The sequence below is a fragment of the Lipophrys pholis genome (assembly GCF_963383615.2).
Source record: "Lipophrys pholis genome assembly, chromosome: 7".
Taxonomy (NCBI): Eukaryota; Metazoa; Chordata; class Actinopteri; order Blenniiformes; family Blenniidae; genus Lipophrys; species Lipophrys pholis.
The window spans coordinates 9898622-9925291 of record NC_137638.1 but is presented as its reverse complement, the minus strand read 5'-3'; the positions used below and the strand labels follow the sequence as shown (position 1 = coordinate 9925291).

General features: G+C 41.4%; 2 protein-coding genes across 3 annotated transcripts in view; both read left to right on the top strand.

Annotated features, from left to right (window-relative positions):
- Positions 1-15495, top strand: part of kremen1 (kringle containing transmembrane protein 1) — a 73261-nt gene extending 57766 nt beyond the window's left edge. Inside the window, exons 4-9 of one of the 2 annotated variants that reach the window (XM_080467344.1) lie at positions 2712-2836; positions 5958-6111; positions 7102-7434; positions 11078-11275; positions 12924-13008; positions 14256-15495. In XM_080467344.1, the coding sequence (XP_080323470.1) occupies positions 2712-2836; positions 5958-6111; positions 7102-7434; positions 11078-11275; positions 12924-13008; positions 14256-14415 (1055 nt within the window). In that variant the 3' untranslated portion in view covers positions 14416-15495. Of the gene's footprint in view, positions 1-2711; positions 2837-5957; positions 6112-7101; positions 7435-11077; positions 11318-12923; positions 13009-14255 lie in introns of both variants that reach the window. The other variant, XM_080467343.1, reaches the window with a different exon arrangement.
- A 5828-nt stretch (positions 15496-21323) lies between these two features.
- coq5 (coenzyme Q5, methyltransferase) lies at positions 21324-26180 on the top strand. Its single transcript, XM_080467967.1, has 7 exons — positions 21324-21525; positions 22252-22401; positions 22496-22720; positions 24103-24209; positions 24402-24490; positions 24787-24898; positions 25101-26180. Exons 1-7 carry the CDS (start codon positions 21351-21353, stop codon positions 25200-25202), a joined length of 960 nt encoding a protein of 319 aa, XP_080324093.1. The 5' UTR covers positions 21324-21350; the 3' UTR covers positions 25203-26180.
- Positions 26181-26670: the final 490 nt, after the last annotated feature.

Here is a 26670-nt window from a genome sequence, read left to right as displayed (position 1 = left end):
ATGGTGGAACCACAACACACCAAAAGCTGAAACAATGAAATCAGTTTGCGTTTAAAAGTTATAAAAGCTGACTCTGAATATGATACTAGCAACACATCAGCAGAAAGTGTTCACCAACGTGCTGCATCAGCGCTGGATGAGTTAAGTAGCCCAGGAGACCAAATGCTTTAGCTTTTAAATTCTCTCTTTGACTTGCTTCATGCAGTTTTTTCAGCTGTATTGAGCCTGGTTTGATGTATTATTCATTTTATAAGGCGGCAAATGTTTCCAGTTTAGCAGTCTTCCACCACAACCTTTGTAGTAGGTGTAGAATTGTGGTTTGGCATCGCCTTGCTGAAATAAGCAAAAGGATTTTCTGAAAAACATGTTGTCTTTGTCGAGCTCCAAACCCTCCAAGTATTGTTCAGCGGTAACCAAGCTTTCAGTCCCTCATGCACCGACACCCCCCCCCATACCATCACAGATGGAGGCTTTTGAGCCGTGCGCTGATAACAAGCCTAACGGTTCCTCTCCCCTTCAGCCTGGAGGACACAATGTCAACAATGTTCTATTCAATTTCAGTGTTATTTATACAGCGCAGGTTACAGTATACCCATTACATCTAAATGAAATGTAGAGAAAATGCCAACACTTCTACATGAGACGGGATAGCCATCTGTGGAAAGATAAAACTCTGGACAGATCCAGAAAACAAGCAATAATATCTGTTTTTGAAAAAGAAAGAAAGTTTGGTTTTGGAAGGATTGTAAGTGTTTGGGGTTTTTTTTTCTTTGTGTTTCTGGTTCTCTGGTGTCACTTGATGTCATTGGCGAGCTGTGCATGTTCGTCTGATGGCACCTCAGTATCAGTACAGTACCAGAGGACTCACTGCCTCGCAGTCTCTGAGCCTGTCGCGTCTCGTTGGTACGTCCACAGAGCGAGATGCTGTTCTTGTGCTCTTGTGTAATATCCAACTTGTGATCAAATAGATGTCTCGCTCTCTTTTCTCAAAATGAGGGGGAAATGGCACCGTGGAGCCGTCTGCCATATTGGATTTGTGTTGGTCTTTGTAAACTCACACTAATGCATTTATCTTTCCGGCCTTGAGCCCACGCAGAATATTCACAAGCATGATGAAATGTTGCTGTTTTCCATGCTCGCAGTATTGTGATGCCTGTGCAAAATTTAAAAAATCTGATGTGACTTGTTTCTTTAGTGGTTTGAATTATTGCAAAAATATTGGACCTAGAGGATTTATATAACCGTGGTAAATTAGATTCAAACTCCTTTTTGGCTCGTGCATGCTGGATGCAGAACTATGAATGTTTTGTCATGCTTTTGATTTTTGCATCCTCTTTTGTATCCCTGCTATTTTGGACACAGTCTTTCCTCTTGTCTTTTCTTAATGAGCTGTTCTGTACCCTACGGCCAGATGACACTACTTCCAATTAGACTGAGGAGCTTTTCTTCCCTTTTCTTGCAGAGGAAATTACTTTCAAAGTGCGCCTCTACTTCTGTTTGTCAAATTCGTTTCACATCAGTACATGGAAATGAAACACGAGTGAGCCAGTTTGAATCTCAATGAAAAACAAATCACAAACGGGGATATAGACTGCTGGGGGCTTTATTGGCACTTCCCTGGCTATTATGTTGAATTTAAAGGCTTTAGGGTGTTTAATCACTGCACTAGGTTTTGAAAGATTGCATTGTATTTGATGAATGCGCCATGTATAAAGGGAGGCAGGCTGATTCATCTGTTTGAATGAGATCTGGAGACGCGTCAACATCCATCTTCCATCCATCGGTCTGGTCAGTGATCCATCTGTCCTCCTCGGTTTGTCTCGTGGAATCTGACCTACTAGCAAATATTTGAGTTTTTCTTAGCTCATCTGTGGCCTCTGATAGCAGACTGAAGTACTCATTAATAATGATTCTCATTGCTCCTTCTGTCCACTCATGGATTTGAATAAATCCTAGGAAATGTGTAAAATGTGGGATTGGGCTTTTGTCCAGTCGTTGCCATTTCTAAAATTCCATCTAGAAAAGTTCATTGAGTGAGTTTTTTTTTTTTTTTTTTTCAATTTGCTTGGCTTTTCAAATTTATGAAATTTCACCTCTGACCAAATGCAAATGCAGACCCATGCATGTAGAAAAGGTTTTATTCCTAATCTGTTGCAACTTGCTTGTTTGAGTTTTTGTATTTTTTCCTGATTCCTGCTTTTCTGGCGCCATGACTTGAACATTCCTGCCCTGTCTCACCTTTTCCCTGCTCCTCATCCTTCACAGTCACACATCCCTTCTCCTTGTCTCTTATTTTTAGGATCCGAGCAGCTTGAACACTTGTGGAGTTTGTAAGCGTAGATTTCTCTTCAGGGTGTGGCTGCCAATTGCAGCTTTCATCACAGATATGACGATACAACTTGTTGGAGTTGAACACGGCCATGAGTTAATTAAAGGTTCCTGAGTTGCGATGTATGATGTGTTTCATAAAATCTAAACCAGGATTTTGCCTGAACCTGCTGTAATTGCCTCTTACCCTTCCCGCTGGCTTGCCCGCAACCCCTCTGGAGTTAATTGAACTCCATCACGCTTTCAGGGGAAAATGTGGGCTTGCCCTCGTTGCTGCACAACATCCGCAAACCAAATGTCAAGTGTCAGTTCAGATTTTAACCAAGTTGTCGTGTGGAACTGATACTTTCCTTTTCCTGCCTCCCCTACTTGTCCCTCCACAGTGCCTGGAAACTTGGGCTGTTTCAAAGACAGCGGGGACCCGCCCACCCTGTCCGGCTCCAGTGAGACCTCCAACAAGCTCACCATCCAGAACTGCATCAGTTTCTGTCGGAAGCAAAGATACAAGGTGAGATTACAAATGAAATCAAGAATATGATAGTAATTTGACGTTGTTGTAGTTGTTCACTTGGTGCACGGCTTTTGGTGCGGACTCATTCCAAATGTTACTGTGTTTTGTGTTCAGGGGGCCCGAGATGTTAGATTCATAAACATGAGATGAATGTGAGGCCACAGTAACCTCAGCTTCTCATGTTTGCCCACCAAAGCCTCCAAATCCAGTTCTTCTTCTGTAAGAGTGATTGTATCGTTCACATTTGAAGATAATCCCTCCAGGCGTTCTGACGATATTTATTAGGTTTCAACTCAGGATGTAGGAATATGTTTTTCAAGACATAATTTGCTGAGGATACAGACTTTAAGACAGTGAACAATAAAGGCCAAACCTAATATGAAGCCATGTAGTCTATGTATGATTTACACTTCTATCATGAAGCCAAGGCTCAAGCAAAGGACCGAAACGCACAACCAGGAGTCAGACTAGGTTGGATACAGTGACACGCAAAGATACAGATAATCCAACAAGTTGTCATAAACAGGTGAGGGTTCAAAACAAGGACAAGATGAACTAGGACAAGAACGGAAAGACAAAGTGAGGCTGTAACCAATACTAGCAGACGCACAGGACTGAGAACGGTACATATACTGTATACACACTGAGAATGAAGCATAAAGGGAACCAGAGACTCATGAGACACAAGGACACCACCAGGAGCCATTATGGAAGAATACAAGAGGGAACTAAAGGGAAAACAACTCATGAAGACCTAAAAGACAAAGTGTAAACCCCAACATGAGAAACGTGACTCTTAAAGTGTCATTACATTTTTTCTCAACAGCGTCGACATCTAGAGAAATCTGATTTGTGAAGGAGGCAGAAATACTGATTTTCATGTTATATTTTCATCCTTAGTGGTTTGATAGAGTTTAAAGTCAAGACTGCCATGATGACGAAGTCTTTTGCACTGCAACTACGCTGGTACACTATACAGTCAGACCTCGGTTACACTCTGTGAAGGCCTCTTGAGTGCAAGCGAGTGCGTTAACAAGAACTTATGAGGCTGTGGTAATCTTGACCTTTAACATGTTGTCACCAAAATCTAATGAGATCACATTTTACTGAAATTGAGTGCGTGTGCTGTATTTAAGGAAATTCCCATAAGGAGGGAGATGAATGTCAAAGGTCCATGATGTAATTCATGATAATGCTACTTTGATCATTGGATGGTATTGGTAATCACAGTCTGGCTCCAAGCCTTGTTAGTTTGCTTTAAGTAGTTTCCGAGAAGCTTCACAGCTCCTCGACAGACGAAACATTAGTGTGACTCACAACATCATGCGTTTGAAAGTGGTACTATTAGTTTGGATGTTCGGTTGAATCCACCCGTTCTTTTCACTGAGAATTAGATGGATGGACCACCCATTCACATTGGCATGTCTGACTCCATAGCACAAGGCAGGCAAACTTTCTTCACCCACAGTATTGACTATTAGCTAAGATCTGTAATGAGGTTACATAGAGGTAATCAAATATCAAACAACAACATCCTGAAACTTTAAATGCGTTAACATATTGGAAAGACAAAAACCACTCTGTGCACTGTCTGTGTCGTGTCTAAAAAGTCAGACATTTAAGTAATCTTCATTCATAGGCCTGAGAGTTATGGCCATAATGGCTTCTTTATTCAGCCGTCACACTTCCTGTTCAGTACCAGGCAGCAAATGACAAATCATCACTGTAATCAAGTCTGACAGCTGGAAATGAATGGTTATTAACTCAGTGGGCTCCTCCCCTTCCATGCGTTCCTCTCATCTCTGCGTCTTGTGCTCCATTGTCACTGCTCCAAACTGTGCCAGGTGTTAATTTTCTGTCTCAGCAGATCCAATTCAGCTCCATCTGCACTGACGGATACTGACAAGTCACCTCAGTCTCTCCCCACAGCAGACTGGCATCGTGTGCCCACCGTTATCACTGTTTCAATGCACGTGTGAAATGTCGGTGCTTGGAAATCTCGTGTGACTCTGATGTGAGCGACGCCAATCCGTCCCTTGTTTTCTCCTCCTCAAATATTCGTGTTGGTGGTTCGAGAAATTATCACATCAGATGGAAGACAAGGACTTAACTTGATGCATCCTGGCGGGAGCGGAGTCATGAATTCCTATATCACGAGGAAAAATGTAGCGAGGGAAATGATGCAGCACCTTCTGCTGCACAAATTCTTTCGGGCCTGAAAAGTTGAACAATGATGTCCTTTCGAATGAATGACAATAACTCTTTTGAGAAAATTCAGCCAGTGGTGGCGAGGCCGAGAGACGTGTGAATGTTTTTGACGTTCCACATTCCTGCTACGGCGCTTTTAGGAACCGTTTCAAAACGGATTTGGTTACGAGTGCGATAGGTGTTATTTCTTTAGGGTTTATTCAATGTGTAGCTCTGTGTTCAAAAGAAGGCGTCTGATCAGCTGAGAGGTTGCGGTCAAACTGACCCACATTTCTGCATCTTGTTATCACGTGAAAAAAATTATTGTGGAGGGCAAAGGGCACCATTTACATGACAAAGTTTTCATGTGAAAATGGGGTTTATGTAAATGCAGCCTTTGTATGACGTAGAAGAAGACAAGAAATAACTCAACAAAAACATTTAGAGATTAAAAGATTTTTTATCATATTTGGCTTTTGTTGAAACAGGACGACAGATTGTGTGCATTAAATGATGATCCCAGGATTTTACTATGTTTTTATGTCCCTGATGAACTAATTGAAAGTTAAGTTAAAGAACCAACATTGAATCAATCGACAGAGGAAAGTTAACTAATTTCCCTTTAACGGGGCAGATGCAGCATTTAATGACCTACACTGCAACAGGCCACCAGGGGGCAGTATAGAGGTTTGGACAGTTTATCATCAATGCAATTTCACATCACACAAGACTGAAAATCACTTTTGAATGAACATTAATTAGTTATGTAACTTTTCTCAAAGATGGCCCAAAGCTTTGTTCGCTCAGAGTAAATACACGATGCCTTTCAACCATGAATGAATAAATGGTGTCGATGACGACGAGTACCGCGTAAAGTTTGTGTTGTTGTGCTGCTGAAACAGTTTGTATTCTTCCGTTTGGTGTTTTGCAGCTGGCTGGCATGGAGTCGGGGTACGCCTGTTTCTGTGGCAACGAGGTCGACCTGCGCAACCACGGGGAGTCTCCCAGCATGGAGTGTAACCATGTTTGCTTCGGCGACCACACGCAGCCCTGCGGCGGAGACGGCTGGGTCATCATCTTTGACAGTGAGCGCCATCTGTCGTCATTCAGGGACTGATTCACCGGTTTCAGCGTTTGCGGGGGAAAAAAAAGTCAAATTAAAAGCAAAGACATGTTGTGTCTCCAGTTTGTATAAACCAAATGAGAACTGGTCTGTCAGTCATCAATATGTTATGTTCACTGAACGGCTGAGTTTCATCTGCAGAAAGCTGACGGAGAGCTTTCCTCACTCCTCTCTCCACTCAACATTTGACTTTGCAGTCTGCAGTATTTAGTGTATTGAATATACAAGGGAGTTAAGGCTACTTTTGTTCTCCAAGTTAGTTTTTAAGTGTTTACTGCGCAGCTCAATCCGCCTTATCCTCTGCTGACATGTTTCTGTCTGACCTGCACTAAATCATTTAACATTTGTAAATGTCACAATATTTTAACTCAACTGCAACTCTTGAAAAACTCCTCTTCAAATGAAACTTGAAATCGAAAGCCGGTGATGCAGAAAAGTGTCCTGTGGATCAGCTACATATTTACTGTCTGAAGGACAAATGAAAAAAAGATTTTATCTTTTCCTTTCACAGCTGAAATACTTACGTTATTTTTGTTTTCGTTTTCAAATGTTCTCTTTGTGCATTAAGAATAAAACCTGATCCCACAATTGAACATAAAGTTTATAACATAATACAAATACATTTTAGGTTCTGTGGTCTCAATGCTTTACGTATTGTTTTCATGTCATTTTCAGTTTTTTGTTTTTTTTCATTCTATTTTTCTTTAAATTTCACAAACTGGTTCAGCAGTTGCGGAAGTGAGGTTTGAAATGTGTGCGATCGGAGCCATTTTCATTATTTCTAAAAGCTAAATCTGAATGTAGTGGCACTATTAACACAACAGCATGTGTATCAGTAACGTCACAGTCACTTGGTCCATCTTTGGTAAGTTGGGATTTTCAGAAGAATCAAACATGACCGAGCAGACACCCTGACTTTCTTTCTTCATTGTTTCTGTGCTCTTCCGTCCAGCGCGTGTGGGGGCCTGCGGTGGGAACTACAGCTCTCCTTCAGGGGTCATCTACTCCCCCGACTTCCCTGACAAATACGGGGCCGGCCGGGTCTGCTACTGGACCGTCCAGGTCCCGGGGTCTTCCGCCATTCTCTTCAACTTCACCTTCTTCGACATCTCCGACCAGACCGACATGGTGGAGCTCCTGGACGGCTACACCAACCAAGTTGTGGCTCGCTTCGACTGGCGCAGCCCCCCGCGGGAGCTGGTGAACGTCACAGGCGACTTTGTCATCCTCTACTTCTACTCGGACCGAACCAACCAGGCGCAGGGTTTCGCTCTGCTGTATCAAGGTGAGGACACACCGGCTTTATTGGGAATTCTGCTCCTTTCACATCCATCATCACATGAATGGATTTTGCTGATCGAGTGCATTTTACCACTTGAGCTGGGGTTGGGGGGGTCAAACATATGACCCGGGGCCTGACATTGGGCCTCCAGATGGTCAAACCCAGTCTCAGAGCTGAACCTTGTAACATATAAAAATGAACCATTTTCAAGTAGTTAACTGCATCGTAGTAAGAAATCAGTATTAAAGTAATAATACAAAACATATATAAACATGGTTTTCAGACATTTAACTGTATTTTGCAAAAGGTGGCACTCTTAAAACACATAACTTGACATGTTAAAAAGTTTATTTTGTCTTTAAAATGTAGAATTATTTTGAAGTTCTATAAAACGTTAAATGTTAACTGTTTATACTTTTGTTAACTAAAACAAAGTAAAATTACTGTTTGCTGTTGTCCTAAAGGTTTTACTCGAGGGTTTATTACATTATTATGTTGCCATTTTAATTACTGCAGGAGATCAAATTGGACCGTGTGTGGCCTCTGGACTAAAATGAGTTTGACACCTCTGCTCTGTCGTATGAATTAATTCACTCACAGAGCAGTGTAATATGCTCACACACCATTGAGAGCAACTTGAGATTCAATTCCTCATCTAAATGAATTTCAATAGAGGGAGATGGGGGGATTGAACCCCCAACCTTGGGTTTGGAAACTTGGCCACAACCGCAGCAGATATCAATTTAATCAGCCTCAGATAACCACAGAAACCCCCTGAAGTAGCACATTTGCATGATCGATTGTGTTCTGTCTGCATAATTGAGTGTTGCACAGCAGCCTGTAGTAGTGGACCGCCTGGTCGCTGTGGCGAGCCAGTCGTCACATGCCAGGCCCTTTTCTCTTTCCATTTGCTAGCCAATGTCTCACCGCCCCGGGCGATGCTGCATTTTTAAATAATGTTTTGTTTTTCTAGGAACTCGCTCTCTTATCAATCTGCAGCAGGCTGCTGTTGCCTCTCCACAGCGTGTTCCCGGGTGCATTGCACGGAAAGTTTTCATGCCGGCTGCACTCAAAATTTCTCTCATTCTTTGCTTCACGCCTCCTGATATTCCGATTTCACTGCGCGGAGGACGCTTAGCTGAGAAATTGCAGCTCAAAGAAAGTTGAAGACCTCACAGCAAATGGCTTTTTATCTCTGGCTGATGTGACAAATTTGTGAAAGATTAAAGAGGGAGACGGAGAAGGAGAAGTTGTCTCGACAGTGTTCTCATTTTCTCTCGTGAGTGGCCTGAGTGGAGCAGAAATGATTGGATAGATTAATATTTGGAAGGGAGTACAAAGCTTCCACCGATATGATTCAGTGTAGGTGACATTCAAGCTCACAGGCTGTTAGAGAGAGAGCTTATCTGCTTCCTCTCTGCCCCTATGTGTAATCCCTGTGTCATTTTTTTCTCTCCTGGTAGCGTTACAGCAAAAACAATATTGGAAGGTCAAAATACTCCTCTGACCTCTGGACGGGCCGCGATCCTTTTGGCTGACATCATGGATCTTTCACTGTGTATCTCAGAAATGGAATCTGTGATGTGACACAAGAAAAAGGTCACCCCTCCCCAAGTAATAGCTTTTTTTAATAGAAAGATGGAGAGAAACGTACACGGTGGCTTAGGCGCAGGGAGAAAGACAGCTGTTCGCCCGAGTATCGACGAGGAACATGGTTGAAATCTCCTCGGTTGCAGACGGAGTGGTTGAAGCGGTAATTTCAGGATAAATGCTCTCAGATGACGAAGGCAACGTATTTCAGCTGTGACTGAGCGAGAAGCCTGCTATTTTCCCCGCAAATGGGGAACATGTGGGAAGTTCTGGGAACGTCACAGTCAGGTTGAGCGATTATGTAAAAAAAGACAAGAGAAAAAAAAAAAAATCAAAAATCCCACGCTGCTTTAACATTTAACCACCATTCATGGACAAGTGGAACGACTCCGGATCAAAACAGGGTTTGATGAGGACGTTGCTCACAGACCTGCTGGAAACACCTTTGACGAGGCAGTAGAAAGAAGTTTATCAACAAGGGGAAGAGCAGGGTCTGATACATAGAAGGATTATTTTACTTAAGTAGTGTTCAAGGTATAAAAAATGGATCTCAGTAGCAGAATTGTTAAAATAAACTCATGGTGAACTGAAAGAGGGAACTTTTAAATTTTGTAGCGTGTTTAATACTCCTGGACACTATCAAGGTTTAAGCCTTTGGACACGTCTAAGAAACAAATCTTTTGCACATGAGAAATAGTATTTGTATTAATACACTGGGTAAAAACAGGAGTGTAATTTGTAAATAGCTTTCCATCATGCTGATTGTCATTTAAGAATTAATTCTACCAACACAAGTCAAATATTTGATTAATGGGTTATTGATTCTGCTATGATTTTTAACAATTTATCCTAATTTTTTTTACCTATATTGTCACTTCATCGCCTTTACTCCACAGGAAAACCAAAGAAAGTGATGTCGAGTGGTGTAAACTATTGTTTTCCATTGTCACATATATCTTTTCTTTTTTTAAACACTTGCAGCTGACTGCAGTCATTTCTCCCGAGATTCACAGAATCATGAAAGAGTCCAGTGACACTCATAGATATCAGCATGAGACATTCCACTGTTTGTTTCTCAGAAGCAGCATTTCAAAAGGAAAAATTCTCAAAATCACACAGCGATTCTAAACACATCACGTCTATGTTTAGGAGGAGTAAATGAAAGGCAGAGGAGATTTTATTTAGGATATTGCTTCCCTCTGGGATCACATAAATGAGTGGAAATAGTCCATGGCTCCCTGGCTCTGTTCTTTTACGAAGCAAACTGTGCCCATCTGGAGCTTGAAGCAGGTTAAAGCAAACAGAATTTATTGCAAACACTTTTTGAATCGCGCCTGCGTCGAGGGAAGGATTTAAAAACAACAACAAAAAAAAGCCCAGCTCTCAGCACCACATGTTTACAGAACGCTGGAGTGTTTTTACAAAGTCAATCTGTTGCTTAACAAACGCAGTCGGTATTAAATATTCACTCGTGCCTCGACTGCGTTTTTTTTAAAAAAATTTTATTTTTTTTCAACAACGTGATCCACGCAATGCATCCTGTTACTGCGTGCTCACTGCTGCACCTCAGTTTACTCACAGGGGTAATTAAAGGGGCGCTAAGTGATGTATGTCTTCAAATTGTAGAGATTACAACAGCACGGCCGGGCCTTTGCACTCCAGTGTCTCTGGCACGAGACTATCTGGGGGAAAAAAAGAAAGAAAATGAGAGAAACGCATCACATTTTGTGGGGATAGAATAACATGAGGCATAGATTTGTAATACTGTAGTAGAGTGTTGTATTGTTAGGGTTGGGTAATATGGAATAAAGCAAGTAATGTCACCAAGAAGATGGATTGACCCTTTACATTACGTGAATCACACAAAAGTATTTATCAGTGATAGTTTTCTGCTGTTTGGGACCATCGTGAATCGCTGAAGATGCCAGAATTGTTAATCCTACTTTGTTAATCCAGATAAAAGAGACTCCTCACCTCCTCAGTCAATCCATCGCCCCTCTACCTGTGTATTAAGGTGACATGATAGAAGACATGTCCTTTCCTTTCGTTTCCTCAGCTCTCAGAGGCCACGACAGCACATCAGCGGAGGCAGAAGGAGACGACGAAGACGAGCGGCCCTACACCTCGAGCACGGTGGGGCCCCGGCCCGCCGGCGGCGTCACCGAGAGGTCCAACAGCACGTCGAACGGGCGCTCCTCCCAGATCCTCTACGTGATCACGTCCAGCCCCGGTAAACCGGAGCACAACATGCCAGGTCAGTGGGCTGGACGCAGCGAGACCACCGGCCACAGCGCTAGTATGTGAACACCCACAATACATCGCTTTTCTCTCTGCCTCTGCTGGGACGCTGCGGGAGCTTTCCTCTTTCTCTGAGTGTATTGAAGTCATCTCTGTCTGTTGAACTCAGGGTTACGATTTACCAGGTGGGGTGTGAGAGGGGTCCACTCTCTTTTCTGGTCGATGCATTACTCCTTCAACTGAAGGATAACATCCAACCTCCTCTCACAATTAGTAAAGCTCCTTATCCAACAGACTGGAGAGAACACATTGATTAACTGGTGATTAAATTCCAACTGAAAAAGCACTTTCAATTCTCTTGAACACCATACATGCTTTATTTCATGCGCAGTAGTTTTATTCAAAGTTCACAGCACTTCATTTCTGAAGAGAAGGAATAGCTTGCGATACATCCATGTACCACTTGAGGATGATATTTTGGGACTCACTGTTTAGGCCAAGGCTGTCAAACCTATTTTAATTCAAAGGCCACATTTCATCTTTAGTATAGTGCTACAATAACCTTTAAATTTGATCCTTAAAGTTTTTTTTTGTTGTTGTTGTGGGGTAGAGAATACGTGTTTTCCCAAACCCAAACAATTGGTATCAAAAATTGCTACAATTTCAACATAAAGCCAATTTACTGATTATTTTTGGTGCATAATATTGTGAAATGTCCCAAAAATGTCTCCTATAACCATTGCATTCTGATTTGCAGTTATCGCATGGCTTTTAACAATTTCATTGATCATTTTCTGGGCTGGATTGGAGCCATAGATAGATAGATAGATAGATAGATAGATAGATAGATAGATAGATAGATAGATAGATAGATAGATAGATAGATAGATAGATAGATAGATAGATGCACATCCTTATATCTAGGCCTGCAAATGTCACAACTGTTACACTAATAGTCAGTCAGAGGTGCCAAAAGTACTCACATTCTGCGTTCTCCCGACACACACACACACATACCATAACCGACTATTATTTTGATACGCCAGCTTAATCAATATGTATTATTGTTTTTGGTTGGAAATGTAAAGATTTTCTCATTTAAAAAAAAAAGAAAAAAAAGAAAAGAAAAAAAAGCTAATGTTGCTTTTAAACTCCACTTATTCCATTTTCTCATTGGTCTTTTCCAAAAACAAAAAAATGAAATAAGAAATCAGGCATGCTTGAGTCATGCTCCCACCCTCGGTTGGAAACATCCCTTCTGGTTTCTTCACAAATCGCACCCTGGTTGAAATGTTCCTGGTGCAGAGTGGCTCCCTGAGATCACACATGGAAGTAACACTGCCTGACATTTGTTTCTTCCCGTCTCTGACTCACAAGCAGACTTACTTTGGGTTTCCCTGAAGATCACAATCAGCTGGTTGAACTGCTGTGCTTTCCTGCTTCCTTCAAGTGTTATTCTTTCCCCAGTTCTTTCTCAAAGCGACGTGCTTCTCACGCAGGAGAGAGCAGATGTGCTCTGGTACTGTATGAACGCTGCTTCCAGGTGCGCCAGTCGTGGTTGAATAATCCCTGGCCTGCTAATCTTTTCAGTCTGCTTCAGTTTGCTTTTCATTAGTCTGATGGGATATCTGATGTCTTGTTAATTTGTCGCTCCCTCCGTGCAGTGTGGACCATCTACGCTCTGGCTGCTCTCCTCATCCTGACCGTCATCGCCATGGTGGCGAAGCTGCTGCTGCACGTCACAGTCAAGTAAGTGTGAGGGTGTTTGGTGTGCGCATGATCAACCAGAGGTCACATTTTTAAAGCTCTGTCTGTGTGGATTGTGCTTCATTCATGTAAATAATGATTGAAGGAGACAGGATTATATAGCTGTGACTTTGTCCTGAAGTTCTAAGAGGAATGCAGTGGTGTGCATATTCTTAAAAACTTGATGTTTCATTAATTAAAAGAAATTGTCAAATATTCAAATTGATGAAGTTATTTGTATGTTCTTGCTAAATATTTTAAAATCCTTTGCACAGATGTAGGTACGCTTACTGTGTTGCTTTAGCTGTAGTCATTTTGAAAGCAAGAGATTTTCCACTTCCTGTTTGAGATTAGATTTCAAGGCCCTCAACAGTTGTTTTCAGTGGTTGAAGGTCTGGACTGATGTTCGGCCAGTTTTATCCCCAGTGGCTGCAGAATGTAAAGTGAGCACTGATGGAAATAACACAACGTATAGTCACGGGTTATATAAACTCTGCATTACCACCAGCAGGTACCCAGCTTTATGTTAGTTTTGGAGAGCTGCAGAGCCGTCCTGAACCCTGACGTGGCTTTAACATGCGTCCACAGTGCTGGAGTTGTACTCAGAGCCCCGAAAGCAATATGATCGTACATTTATAAGAGCTGTCTGCACGTTGGTATTGTTTCCTCACTTGTTTTCTTGTGGCTTTTAGAACAGTCGGCTTAATGGGACTGCTGGAAACATCAGACCTCATTGATTGATTCAAACACAACAAAATAAAGTGTGTGGACCACAACATGTCTTCAAGCCAGTCGGTGTAACTTCAGCTGAACTGAATATATCAGTCAGACTGCCCCGGACAGCGTTACACTAATACAAATATTAAGACATCCTAAATAAGGGAGACAATTAAAAGTAACACATTGTTTTTTCCAAATAGTTTGTTATTTTCAGTTTAAGTAACTATTAAAGCACTTCTATTCACATACTAATTTTTACTAACCGGACCACCAATGTATAAAAGCAAGACCGCCTCTGAAAGAAGTCTGCTTCTGAAATCTTTCAAATTGTTAGAATTTCTTAGTTTTCCTGAGGAACTTTACAGATAGAAGTCGTTCTGTATGTGCTGAAGCAATCCAGTGGCACCACATGTTGCTGTGTCCTCACAGAGTTATTGTAAATCCTATTGGCATTACGGTTGTGAAAGGCTCTTTCCTAAACCACTTTCACAACCTGTGTTTTCCTGTCCTCTTGGTTTTTCCCCCCTCAGGTCCCCGAACATCCCCACGGTGAGCGGCTCCGACAGCTGCAGCCAGAGCACGGCGTCCACCGAGCCTTGGATCATCTTTTACCGGCCGTCCACCATCTCGCTCTTCAAGAAAAAGCTAAAGAACCACCACGGTGACCTCAGCCCACTGGTGGGCAACTAGTGATTTGGCCGAGCTCCACTGTTGATCCGAAGCGCCTCCACCACCCCCACAAACTGCCCTGCACGAGGAGCCGTCGGTTGCCAGGCCCTCGGACAATGAAACTCTATGAGGCGCGACGCTAAACAAGCCAACGACTTGAGTGGCTCATGACAACCGACTGAGTGACTGCTACTAAATGGCCTGCGAGCCCCGAGTGGTCAGGCCCCTCCCATCACGCTTTAGCACCAGAGTGATGGCGGATGGCGGGGGCGAGGCAGGCAGGCAGGGGCTGTCAGTGACGGCAAAGAGGGGAAGGAGAGAAAAACATAGGAAGACATGCAGCTCGGACTGAGATCGGATGTCCCACTCAATCAGCATACCTCCAAACAAACAAACAAAAAAAAAAAAAACACCTCCAGACTGCAGGTTCATGAGTGGAAGTTCAGCCGAGGGCAGAATATCAACTAATCTTCATCCCAATCCAGGAGAGGCTGCGGGCTCTTTCATACACATGCTACATGGATGCTGTAACACAAGCAGCCAGAATCCTCCCATCCAAAGAGTTGTATATTTATGTGTCTTTCCAGTTGTGTATGCAAAGCACTAAAGTTTTGTTCGAATGCTTTTTTTATTTTTACGTGACAGCTGGCTCTCAGTGGAGAGGGCCAGCAGGACACGTTTTTCCACAGAAGGTACATCTAACGCAGCACTTTGGGGATGAATCACTCGCAAAAAACAAGGGGATCAGAGAGAAGGAGAGCGAGCTCGCCCACTCGTCCTCTCAGCATTCGCAGATTTTAGGGTGGGGAGAGAAAAAAAGAAAAGAAAAAAGAAAAAGCTCCTTTGCGCTCCTTTGCGGGGTGGAGTGGGGAGCCGGGTGGTGCAGTTTGCTGCAGACAAGCTGCCATTTAGGGAAGATCTGAAGGCTTCTCCTCGCTGGATTGTGAGTGGGTCGTCTCTTTCCGGTTTGATGGTGTTCAAGTGCCTTGAGGATCTCCTTTTCCCTCACATGTGTTTCTGTCACGGAGTGGACTGGGGGTCCGTCTCAGAAGTCTGCAACTTCTTTAAAAACCACTGCAGATATGAAGAGTTTCATTCCAGAAAAAAAGAAAGAAAGAAAAAAAAAAGAAAAATATTTCTACATGTAAAAAAAACTGTTGCCAGATCTTGTACAGTGATCGAAAGCATTACTTTTTAAACATAGTACGCTCAACAAAACACCTCTCCTGAATGGATCTTTTACATTTTTATTACACAAAGGACATTAGATGATTTAAAGATGAGTTGGGTTGTTTTTTTGTGTGTTTCTTTTACAATAATGTTCACAAAGCCTTTTGGAAAACTCCTCATATAATGACAGAAAAGGATTCAAATGATTTTTTATTATTTTCTATCTCGTGTGCTCTTATGTGTAGTCGTGGACATTTACTGAACATATTGTTCACATTAGGTTGTCTTTTAATTATGGAGGGGGAGGGAATATCGTTGTATATTCATATTTCATCTTCGGAAAAACGACATTTATGACCCACCATGCGGTGTCTATCAGCAAACCACTTGAGAAATCAGCTAAAATACTTTTTTAAACTAATGACCCATCCGCTGATCTCTAAAGTGAGTGACTTTTTTTCTTTTCTTTGGCTTGAATGGTTCAACAATTAACTGATCTTCTCTAAAACAGTGCGTATTGATAAGCTTAATATTGTCAATTTAATCAGTCGTTAAATCAATTTTATTTATTTTTTTTACAGAAATCCAGTGCATCCCATCAGAGTAAAACGTTCATCACAGGGTTAATGCACAGAGACACGCAATCACATGCACATACTTACTCCTGCAGCCAATGTAGGTTCACCTCATGCCTGGAATCGAATGATCCTCTCACTATAAGGAACAAGTCGTCACCACTACACCACTGTGTGGCCATGTCCTTTTTTTTTTTAGTTTAATTTCAGTTGCGTAGATTTAATGTGTAATGGTTCAAATAAGTCCAAAAGAGTTTTCTCGGGTTGTAATTTTGCACACCAATGTTCCACCATAAGTGATTAAAAAAAAAACAAAAGCACTCTCAACTGGACAGCAGGTCTGCAGCTGTAATCGATTTCTCTGCATTGTCGTGACATTTTAAATACTTGTGAAAGGTCAAACCCCCCCCCCCCCAGTGCGCCATTGGCATAGTAATTTTTTTTCTTTCGCCTCGATTGTTTCCCTCACTGGTTTGGTTTTCAATGCACTTAATTTTGTTTCAACCTACCCCCCCCCCCCCCCCCCCCCCCCCCATTTTTTTTTTTTTTTTCTTTCTTTCAGTTTTGGTGACAAGAGAATAAAAACAATGTACTTGTGCAGCAACCTGAGCACTTGAAATGAAAGACTGTGTTTTCACTCGTGACTTTACAATTGCAGTGGCATTATCAAATCGGGGCAGTCTTTAAGAAAGGGGCCTGCAACTGTTCAGTAAAAAAAAAAAATAAAAATCTAAATGTCTACGGTAATAATAAAATACAAACCACATCATGACCGCAAAGCTTCGAAAGCAAACATGGACGAACCAAAACTGCAAACGTCTAAAAGATTAACGTTGAAAAGAGTAAAAAGTTAATTCATTTCATGAATGCAACATATACTGTATTACAGGCTTGCTATCTTCATTTAAAAGGTCAAACTTGTTTTGCAGCTCTGGACTCGTTATTTGATTGGCGAAGGAGCAAAAATGACTCGTTTGGTGGTAAAAGGTTGCAGACCCCTGATTTTAGAGTCGGACAGAATTTGGGACTTTTGAAAACAAAGAAGTTTGTAAAAATGAAAAAAAAAAAAAAAAAAAGTGACTCTTTGCTATGTTATGCCTGTCTGCCCAACTGTAACTCGTGTTAATTATTGCAAGACAAGAGCACATGCCCCTGGGACTGTGATGTTCTGAGCAGACCATGCGTAGAGAGAGAGAGGGAGAGAGAAAACAGGGTTGATGAGAGAGCGATGGGAAAATTAATGTGTGCTGGAATCAAATACAAGCTAACAAACACTGACAGTTTAAATCTAACAAGGTCATATTTGTTTGGATAGCCCATTGAATTATGCAAACCCGCCTTTGTGTGTGTGTGTGTGTGTGTGTGTGTGTGTGTGTGTGTGTGTGTGTGTGTGTGTGTGTGTGTGTGTGTGTGTGTGTGTGTGTGTGTGTGTCTGTGTGTGTGTGTGTGTGTGTGTGTGCGTGTGTCCCATCCTTCAGTCAATCGTAGAATTCCACGCCATCTTCCGAGCGATAGAAACCTGCTTTTCTCCAGCTGTAATTGATGTGAATGTCCTGTTCGTGCTCGATGACATGAAAACAACACCAGGCGCCTTCACCCTGTGTGAAGTGGTCCTGGGGCACCAAAATATTGTTTTCATCAAAATGTAAATAGCAAAAAAAAAAAAAAATAGTGACAAATTTTAATTTATACAGTAAATTATTGTTATTTTGTACGTGAATGGGATATAATCTATCTTTTGTATAAGTGAAGTATCTTTGTAGTTTTATTTAATGTGTCCTGGTTGCAAAATAAACACTGTATGCATGTTTCTTAAACCGGTCCTTGTCTTATTCTTGTGTTTTTGCGCAATAAGATGCACCTCATGACATTGCTTAACTCTTTTTTTTGTGATACACATGTTGCAAAGAAGCCGGTCGGCCTCAAGCTCACCCTGTTCTTCCTCTTTCTAATTCGAATTTCTGTGTGTGAAATTCAATCTGTGGAGTGTGAGAGAACTGAACCACTTTTTAATGCTTTTTGTTCCATGAAGCTAAATACTCATCAGATATGTGAAATGACTCGCAGATTATTTGGACACCCACACACACACACACACACACACACACACACACACACACACACACACACACACACACACACACACACACACACACACACACACGCCCACGCACGGGGACTGGGAGGATTTGGAGTGCCATGTGTTCTCCATTGCCTCCCCTCTGGGATGAGGTCAGGCATGCAACCTGCGCATTTGAGAGGGAACAGCAGGAGTCCAGCTTTACAACTGGAACGCCGTGAAGAAGAAAACAAACATGGAAGGATGTGTAATAATAAGCCGAAACTCATGGAATGGTTGCCATAATGATTTCCTAATTCGTGAAAGGTGTTTGCTGATTTCTTTCATCGTTGCTCGCTTTTAAACTGCGTTCGAGCTATGGACTCATTTCTGAGGAAACCTGCAGCGGGTTGTGCTTGCTGTGTGTTGGCCTGGTTCAATGCAGCTGGGGGGGATTTTAGTTGCCATTCCAGCCTAACACCATTTCATATTCAGTTTTGCCTCTTTAAATTATCCTTTCAATGTTTTCTAAACTCTAAATGAATGACTTCTTGGTTAATTTTCTCAGCCTGACCTTTGCTATCCCACATCAACACGCAGCTATCTTGGAATTGAGTAATTCCATTTTTCAGCATTTGGTGGCAGTATTGAGTGACTAACATATTATGTCATGATTTTAGAATGTTGCTAGATTTTAAATAGTTTTTGTGTGATGTTCTTTACTTTTGTGGATAGAAGAGATTTTAAAGTGACTCAACACACCATCTAGTGGTACGACATGGCATAATGATGAGATAAGGAGCCTCAGATGTGTTTGTGGGAAATATTATTGATTGAGAAAAAACAAATGACAAAACATTTTAATTCACATTAAGTCATGGCTGCTGTTTTGTTGCAGTGGGGCTTTTCATTGATAAATATAATACATAGAATAAACTGTAGTATATCTGTAAGCTATTTAAACGAGTTACTATTTCACGCTACAGTTTATTTTTTAAAGCATGTTGACTTTAACAGCACAGCCTCACAATTTGACAAGCAACCCTCCTACACACAGCACACATGGTTGTGTTAAACCAGTTTATGATCTCAAGCATAGAAAATCCTGTAAAAACTAAGCATAAACACAAGTTGAAGCTGAATTGGTCCTGATCGGTTCCTCCACCCTGAGAACCAGTGATCAGTATATGATCCTCTTCCTCCATCTGCTGGTCTTATGATGTATGGATTCCCTCAGCAGCTCTATGTTCAGCTTCATATGGCTGTAAAAACAACTTTACTGGCCAAGAAATGCCACCAGACATGTTGAATGGGTGTTGAATTTAGTTTAAAAAGATTTTTTTTCTTCTCTTAACCACAATTCTGCAGCTGTAACATTATTCCTGAGTTAGACTAGGAGCTTTATCATCATCCCTCTGGGTCACGTGTGAAAAGCTTTGGCCTGCGGACCTCTTCTGGTCAACATTCCCATAGTCGAGGAAAAGAGACCGGTGTAAACGGATCTCCCTGAACCCAGGTCGACCAGTAATTAAGGCAAACAATGGGACAAAGGAAGGCCGTGTCTGGTTACTGTAAGAATGAGAAAGTGAGAGGATTGGGAGACAATACCTGCCACTTTCCGCACTGTGGGTACTGAAGTCAGGAAGATTTACAGAAAAGAACTGTGAGCTGGAAGCTGCTCTTCCTTAATGGATTTGATAAAGATCCCTATGAGAAGTTTGCTGGCCTTGCAAGAACTTGCCTGTTTTTGATCTGCTTCACTTTGCAATGTCGTCTGCAATGCTGTCTATGTTGTAATTAAGACAGTCATGTGCCCTTGAGTGGTTTTGAGCACATGCTGTTGCATGCTCAGACGTTTTCTTTCATTAAAGCAGCTTTATGCTGCTGAATGCTGTTTATATGCAGTTGACATGTAGGCAGCTGCTGGATGAGGGCGTTATCAACTGTGCAAAAATATGTTAAATTCATAGATTGCACTTTCTGATAAGTGAAGATTTGAGACATGCTTCTTTAAATTGTGGGTGGAGTTGATAAATCCCTATATTCTAAATTCCTGATACCAATTGTACTCTAGTGTTTAGTTATGTATGTATTGCCTTCCTTATTCTTAGAAAAGAAAACACTGAAATTTTAGCTAATAATAAGTTTAAATAGATACATTATAGTGATAGTATTTTACTCTGGACAGGCAAAACAAATTCAATTCGAATCCATTGCAACTGTTGCATCATGTGATGCCATTTTACATTCAAATAAACTACAGCGAAAAAGCCTTTAATTCTACATGAGCAAGCATCAACGATAGTGGAGAGAAACAACTCATCAGACTCCAACTTCAAGATGGGATCTTTCGGCTGCAATGTTTGGGGTTAGGCAATAGTAAGGGAGATAAGGAGAAGAAAAAAACACAAAGCAAGAAACTGGATGGGTTACGGATCACAAACTTCCAGGTCTCTTGTTAGTGGTCCTAAAGGAACGTAAAGTGAGGATGAAAAAATAATACTCCTTTGAAATAAAGAAGAACCCCTTGCAGTGTAAATCAAACTCAAAAAATGCCAGGCTGAGGTCCACGGTAGCCTGAGCCAGATTGCTGTGAAATAGATTACATTGTATACATTCTGCTTAAGTATGAGTGAAAATATATTTTACAAAAAACTTTAGTAAGTACTCTTGTATACCCATAAAATCCTAATTTATTATCCAAAGTCTGAGTCAATTAAATTAATTATTTCTGCTCTTGCTTCGAAAGGACAATTTACAAATATATTTACGATTAAAAAAACAGGCTTGAATGATCAGTCAACAGCAAAAAACAAAAACAAAAATATGACCATGGGACCAATAGTGAAAAATATCTGATGGATCTTTTCTCATAACTTGTGGACTTATTATGGACCAGGAGGATCTTCTTAAGGTTTGCGCTCACAAATTTCCATTTTCAGAAGATTTTCTAATTTTTTTTATTTATATAGTCCTTAAACTCATAGATGCTAAATGATGTAATTTTCAAAAGTAGTTATATATATATATATATATATATATATATATATATATATATATATATATATATATATATATATATATATATATATATGAGAAACAGTCGCGAATGAATGACGTCACGCAGTCGCGTCATTGTGTAATCAGGAAAGATGGCGGCACCCATGCGAGTCCTGCTCCGCCGGGTTATCCGTCTCTCTCTCAGAAATGTTCCAGTTGAAGTCGCCTCCGCCGCCGCGGCCCGTCGATGTTTTAGTGAAGCAGCCGGAGACAGAAGCACACACTTCGGCTTTGAGACGGTGCCCGAGGCGGAGAAGGCGAAGAGAGGTGAGTGAAGGAGGTGACTGACTCCAGTCTCCCACTGGTTGACACTGTCTCCATCGTTGTCATTCTTCTGCTCTTAATGCTCAGAGTTTCAGACAGTGGTATGAATCTTGAGGAATTGGGTTATATTACTGCTTGCAAATGAGGTTGTAAGTGACACACCTCTATGGTTGTGGGTCTTTCTCATTGAGTTGATCGTCACAACTCAGTGGCTATAAATCTTTATTTAGCCTGATCACTGTTTCTTCAAAGTATCGATAGAGGTTGTTTTAATACATATTGGAAAGCTCAGTGTAGACTAGTTCAGATCCTTCTGTCACTTCCTGTAAATCCAGACTGACTTGATTGTGTTAACAGTGGGATTCATACCATAACTTCCAAGATTGTTTGTTGTTCTTTACACTGGATCCTATTAAAAACGGGCTCACAGTTTTAGTTGTTTTTATCTTCTTCAGATTAGATTAGATTACATTAGATTAGTAATTATTGCACAAGTTAATCAGATGTATTTCTACTTCTACATGCTTCTACATGCTGCTTCTACAGTATTACATGATGAGTGAGTAGTACAGTTATATTACAGCTCCTGAAAGCCTTTTATTGCCGTTATTAAACTATCTAATGTCCACATGAATGCAACTTGGATTTGATGGAGCGATGCAGCCACATGATGGTTGATAGTTTGTAAAACTATAGTGAAGCTGATCTTTGTCCTTTTTGCTTTTTCAGTGTATCAAGTCTTTGAGAATGTGGCACAGAAGTACGACGTCATGAATGACGCCATGAGTTTGGGGATTCATCGTCTTTGGAAGGACATGCTTCTGCACGTGATGAATCCTCAGCCCGGCGCGCAGCTCCTGGATGTGGCGGGTGGAACAGGTGAGGGGTATCTTTCTCTCAAACACGAACCCCGAGTTCCCTCCAGCTCTGCCCTTCTGTTTCTTTCCTCTAAACGACGCTCCTTCCCCGGCAGGTGACATTGCTTTCCGATTCCTGGACTACATTCGGTCCCAGCAGGAGCGGCAGAGGCGGCGGGCAGCGAAGTCCAACCAGACCCCGTCGTGGCAGGACATCTCCAGCAGCTACACCACGGAGGACGAGGACGGGCCCCGAGATTCCGGAGCCGTGGTGTGTGACATCAACAAGGAGATGCTGAAAGTCGGCAAGCAGAAGGCTGACAACATGGGCATCCGTGCTGGTGAGCTCTTACAACGTGTCGTGTTTTTCCTTTATAGCAGAATATTTTAAGAGGACTGATTTGAAATAATCTGGACCTGTAAAGCATGCACACAGTCACTGACCACAGAGCTGTAAGTGGTTCAAACACAGGATGGGACAGACTGGAGAAGCTCCTTATTCCTGCTGCCACATTTATTAAGCAGAAATATTGCTGCAGAAAACGCATTTCCGCCACAAAAATTGTGGCACGAATGTCTTACTGCCACTTTAAAAAGTGGAGAAGAGCGTTTGACTGATGGGACGAAGCAGTAAGACTTGAAAATGAGCTTCTCGGATGTAAACTAAACCCGAGGGGAACTGTGTCTGTGTGGAGGAGGAATGTGGTCGCCGCTGCATTAATTCCTCTCAGAAGCAGCCAGAACAGCAGAGTGACTGGATGTCAACAACCTTTGAATAATTTTGTGCATGAATACAAATTGTGTTTGTTAAAAAAAAACAACAACATTTGGCTCCAAACACTCGCTTTGTTTCACACGCTGGAGGAGCAGATGCAAACAATCTCATTACAAGTGTGAGAGATTTCTGTGTGCAGCCGTGCGTGGCCGGGACTGATGCGCTGGATTCACTGAGCGGTTGTAAAGCGGAGCTGTCGGTATAAACTGCCTCGCACCCATAAGTGTAGGAAAGGAACTTTAAACTGCACCACTGGGAATTTTAACAAGGAAGCTTGAGTCGGAAGAAATACCAGAAGTAGGCCGATGTAATTGAGTTTCTATTGGTTTTCTTGTACAAACTTAGAGAAACATCTCTATGTCTTGCTGTTGCCATAAAATTGCCTTATTTGAGCCCATTTTTATCTTTATGAAATCTGTCTTTCTGCATCAAATCAGTCTTACAGACTGCTTCAAGCGTTTTAATTTCAGTCGTCAATACTTTTTGGTCGAAGCAGAAGAAAACAACAGGCTGAAAAGAAACAGCTTCTGACTGGCTGAAGCCATCAGAGCACCACTGCTGAACAACACCGCGCCTGCTGCTCTTCAAAACGAACATTCTTCGAGTCGATAGCGTCTGGCTGCACAGGTTTCACACGTCACTCATTTCCTGAAGCCCCCACTAGGTGGCAGCACCGAAGCAACCAAATCTCAGTGTCCTTAATTTCTGCCAGATACACTAGACTCGAGAACGGGCTTCATTTCTTAACATTCTTGTATCGTTCTGTCAGCAGAACAACTAAGAACAAGTGAATGATCCACTAATCAACACAATCCTTCAACATTGTTACCAGGTGGAGAATTGCAGCAGTTTTCTTTCTCGCAGGTGTCTCTCCAGACGGATGTACTTTATGTCTCACACGTTCACCTGGTCCCTTCATTTGTGACGTGGCTGCTTCCTGTGTGTCAGGTCTGTCGTGGGTGGCGGGAGACGCAGAGGAGCTGCCTTTTGACGACGACCAGTTCGATGTTTACACCATCGCCTTTGGCATCCGGAACGTCACCCATATAGATCAGGTACCCAGACTGAACCGCAGCTTTAATCTGAGGTCCGGATTATTCTTTGAAACACACACTGCAGATTGTGTGGAGCACCGTGTGTGGAGTATCAGCCATCAAATGATCAAGTTTTTGTTTGCATTTATTTCTTGCTGACTAGTATATTTTGTTAGTGTTTAAGTTTGTTTTTTGTTGTTTTTTTCCCCTCAGGCACTGCAGGAGGCCCTGCGGGTCCTGAAGCCAGGCGGCAGGTTCATGTGTTTGGAGTTCAGCAAAGTCACAAATCCTCTACTGGCAAGGTGATTGTGGTGACGATGGATGAACCGGGTTGAAACTATTATGAATCCAACAATTAGTCCCATATTTTCAGGAAAGACTGAACATTACTTTGCTTTGAGTAAATGCTGCCCTCTAGTGGTTCTGCACCCAACAGAAATTTAAACTATCTGAAAAAAGTGGATTGTAGATGAGGAATATAATATTCATGCTGTAATTAGGGTTTAATTAAACCAGTCACAGACATTTAAAGGCTCACGTGTGGCTCTTGCTGTGTAGAACGTCTGACTTCTAGCCTGAATCTCGTCCCGCTCTCCAGGCTTTATGACGCTTACAGCTTCCAGATGATCCCGGTTCTGGGAGAGGTGATCGCTGGAGACTGGAAGTCTTATCAGTATTTGGTGGAGAGCATCCGCAAGTTTCCCGACCAGGTAATAATCTACGTTTAGTCGGCAGAGGTTCACTTCCCTCTCACTGACTCACTCCTGGTTTGGGCCGCGCTGAGATCTCGTTTGGTTTATTTTGGTTTTGATGCATAATGAATGAAATTTAATAATCTAATCTGATTTGTAGATCTTTGTGATTCACACCTGAACCACGTTGGATTCACTGACTGTGTTTTCTCCCCTGCAGGAGGAGTTCAAACACATGATCGAGGATGCTGGTTTCTACTGTGTGCAGTACTACAACCTCACCGGCGGCGTGGTGGCTCTTCACTCTGGTTTCAAGCTGTGAGACTGTTCGGTGAAATGATTTGGACTTTGCCGTAAAAGCCCGCCACAGACACAGGAGTGCACAAGAGACACTATATCCAGTCTGAGATTATTTATTTGACGATCAGTTTTTGGATCATCATTAAATCCTGGTTTCACTTGGTGTGCCGACGACACGGACGTCGACTCAAATGAACCTGACGAGTTCAGTGAGGTGTGATTCTATTTTGTAGAATGATGGTGACTAATAAAACATGCAGAACTTAATGTCGGTGTCAGAAATCTGCAACTACACTTTTTTTTTTTCGCCCTGACTCGTTCTTTATGTCTAAATTCAATATTAGTCCAATAAGCTCAATAAAAACTTGTTTTAATATAATAATAGGTCACATAACAGCTTCACTTCAAAACAATCGTTTATGTGTCAGTGAGTGTAATTTAATGGATCTGCTAGATGGATTTTATCCTTACTTCTAACTTTTGATCATCTGGGAACTGCAGTGACATTTTTGCAGCGCAACCAAAAGTAAAAGTAACACATTAGATGCAACAAGCACCAAATGACAAGCTATAAAATAGCCCATAATATTAAACATGAGTGTGACAAGTACAGCGTTTCGCTCATCTTTATATTAATTCAGCTGCAATCCTGGTTGAAATATTGAAGTTTTGAATGTTGGAAGTCTCCAAGAGCAGTTTGGTCCTATAGCTCTGTAAAATCCTCGAAGGAACTGTCCCACAGAATGACAAATATATGATTAAAAATATTGAAAAAAAAAAGAGTCAGAGTCAATACATGCAGCCTGAAGAGAAAAAGAGGACACAACGCCGTGCATTACTTGAATAAAACTGTATATTTTACAGATCTTTGTACATTTTAATTACAAAACTGTATGGTACTAAAGTTTTAAAATCAGTTTTTTGGTCAGAGAAGATTTAATCGTCTTGTGTGCAATTACCATGTATATACAACGTCTCATGTTAGTCATTTTTTTTCTCCAAAAAAAAAAAAAAAGGCAACCAAATAACTCAAACGTTCATACACTCTGAACATAAGACATGGCTTAAAGATAAATATATTAGTAAATAAATATTCAGAGAACATATTTCCATTTATGAAATGTGTTTGCTATACAGGTACAGAAATATACACAGATTGATTTATAGCCTTTTTTTTTTTTTAAACATTTGTAATGGTAATGACAGAAAATAATTATATTTTTAAAAAAAAATTAAAAAATATTAATTTTTGTACACATTTTTTTTTTATCTTCTTAAGTGCTAGAAACAATGACAAAAAAAAAAAAAAAAAATTAAATAGTGACTCAAGTACCCCCAAAATGTTATATTTGCAGTAGGTACATATCTCTATGCAAAAGGCAAGATTAGATTCTCACTTGATTACAGCACTGGGTTAACTTAAATAGGGTTATTTCAGGTTTACCTCTGTGTAGAGAATGTGTATATTTCATAGAAACAGTATTCAAAAA

Excerpts from the sequence above, each read along its gene's own strand:
- coq5 (XM_080467967.1), top strand. The coding sequence starts at position 21,351 with ATGGCGGCACCCATGCGAGTCCTGCTCCGCCGGGTTATCCGTCTCTCT. Across the intron at positions 22,402-22,495 it reads GGATGTGGCGGGTGGAACAG|GTGACATTGCTTTCCGATTC; the intron begins GTGAGGGGTATC and ends CTTCCCCGGCAG. Across the intron at positions 24,491-24,786 it reads ACAAATCCTCTACTGGCAAG|GCTTTATGACGCTTACAGCT; the intron begins GTGATTGTGGTG and ends CCCGCTCTCCAG.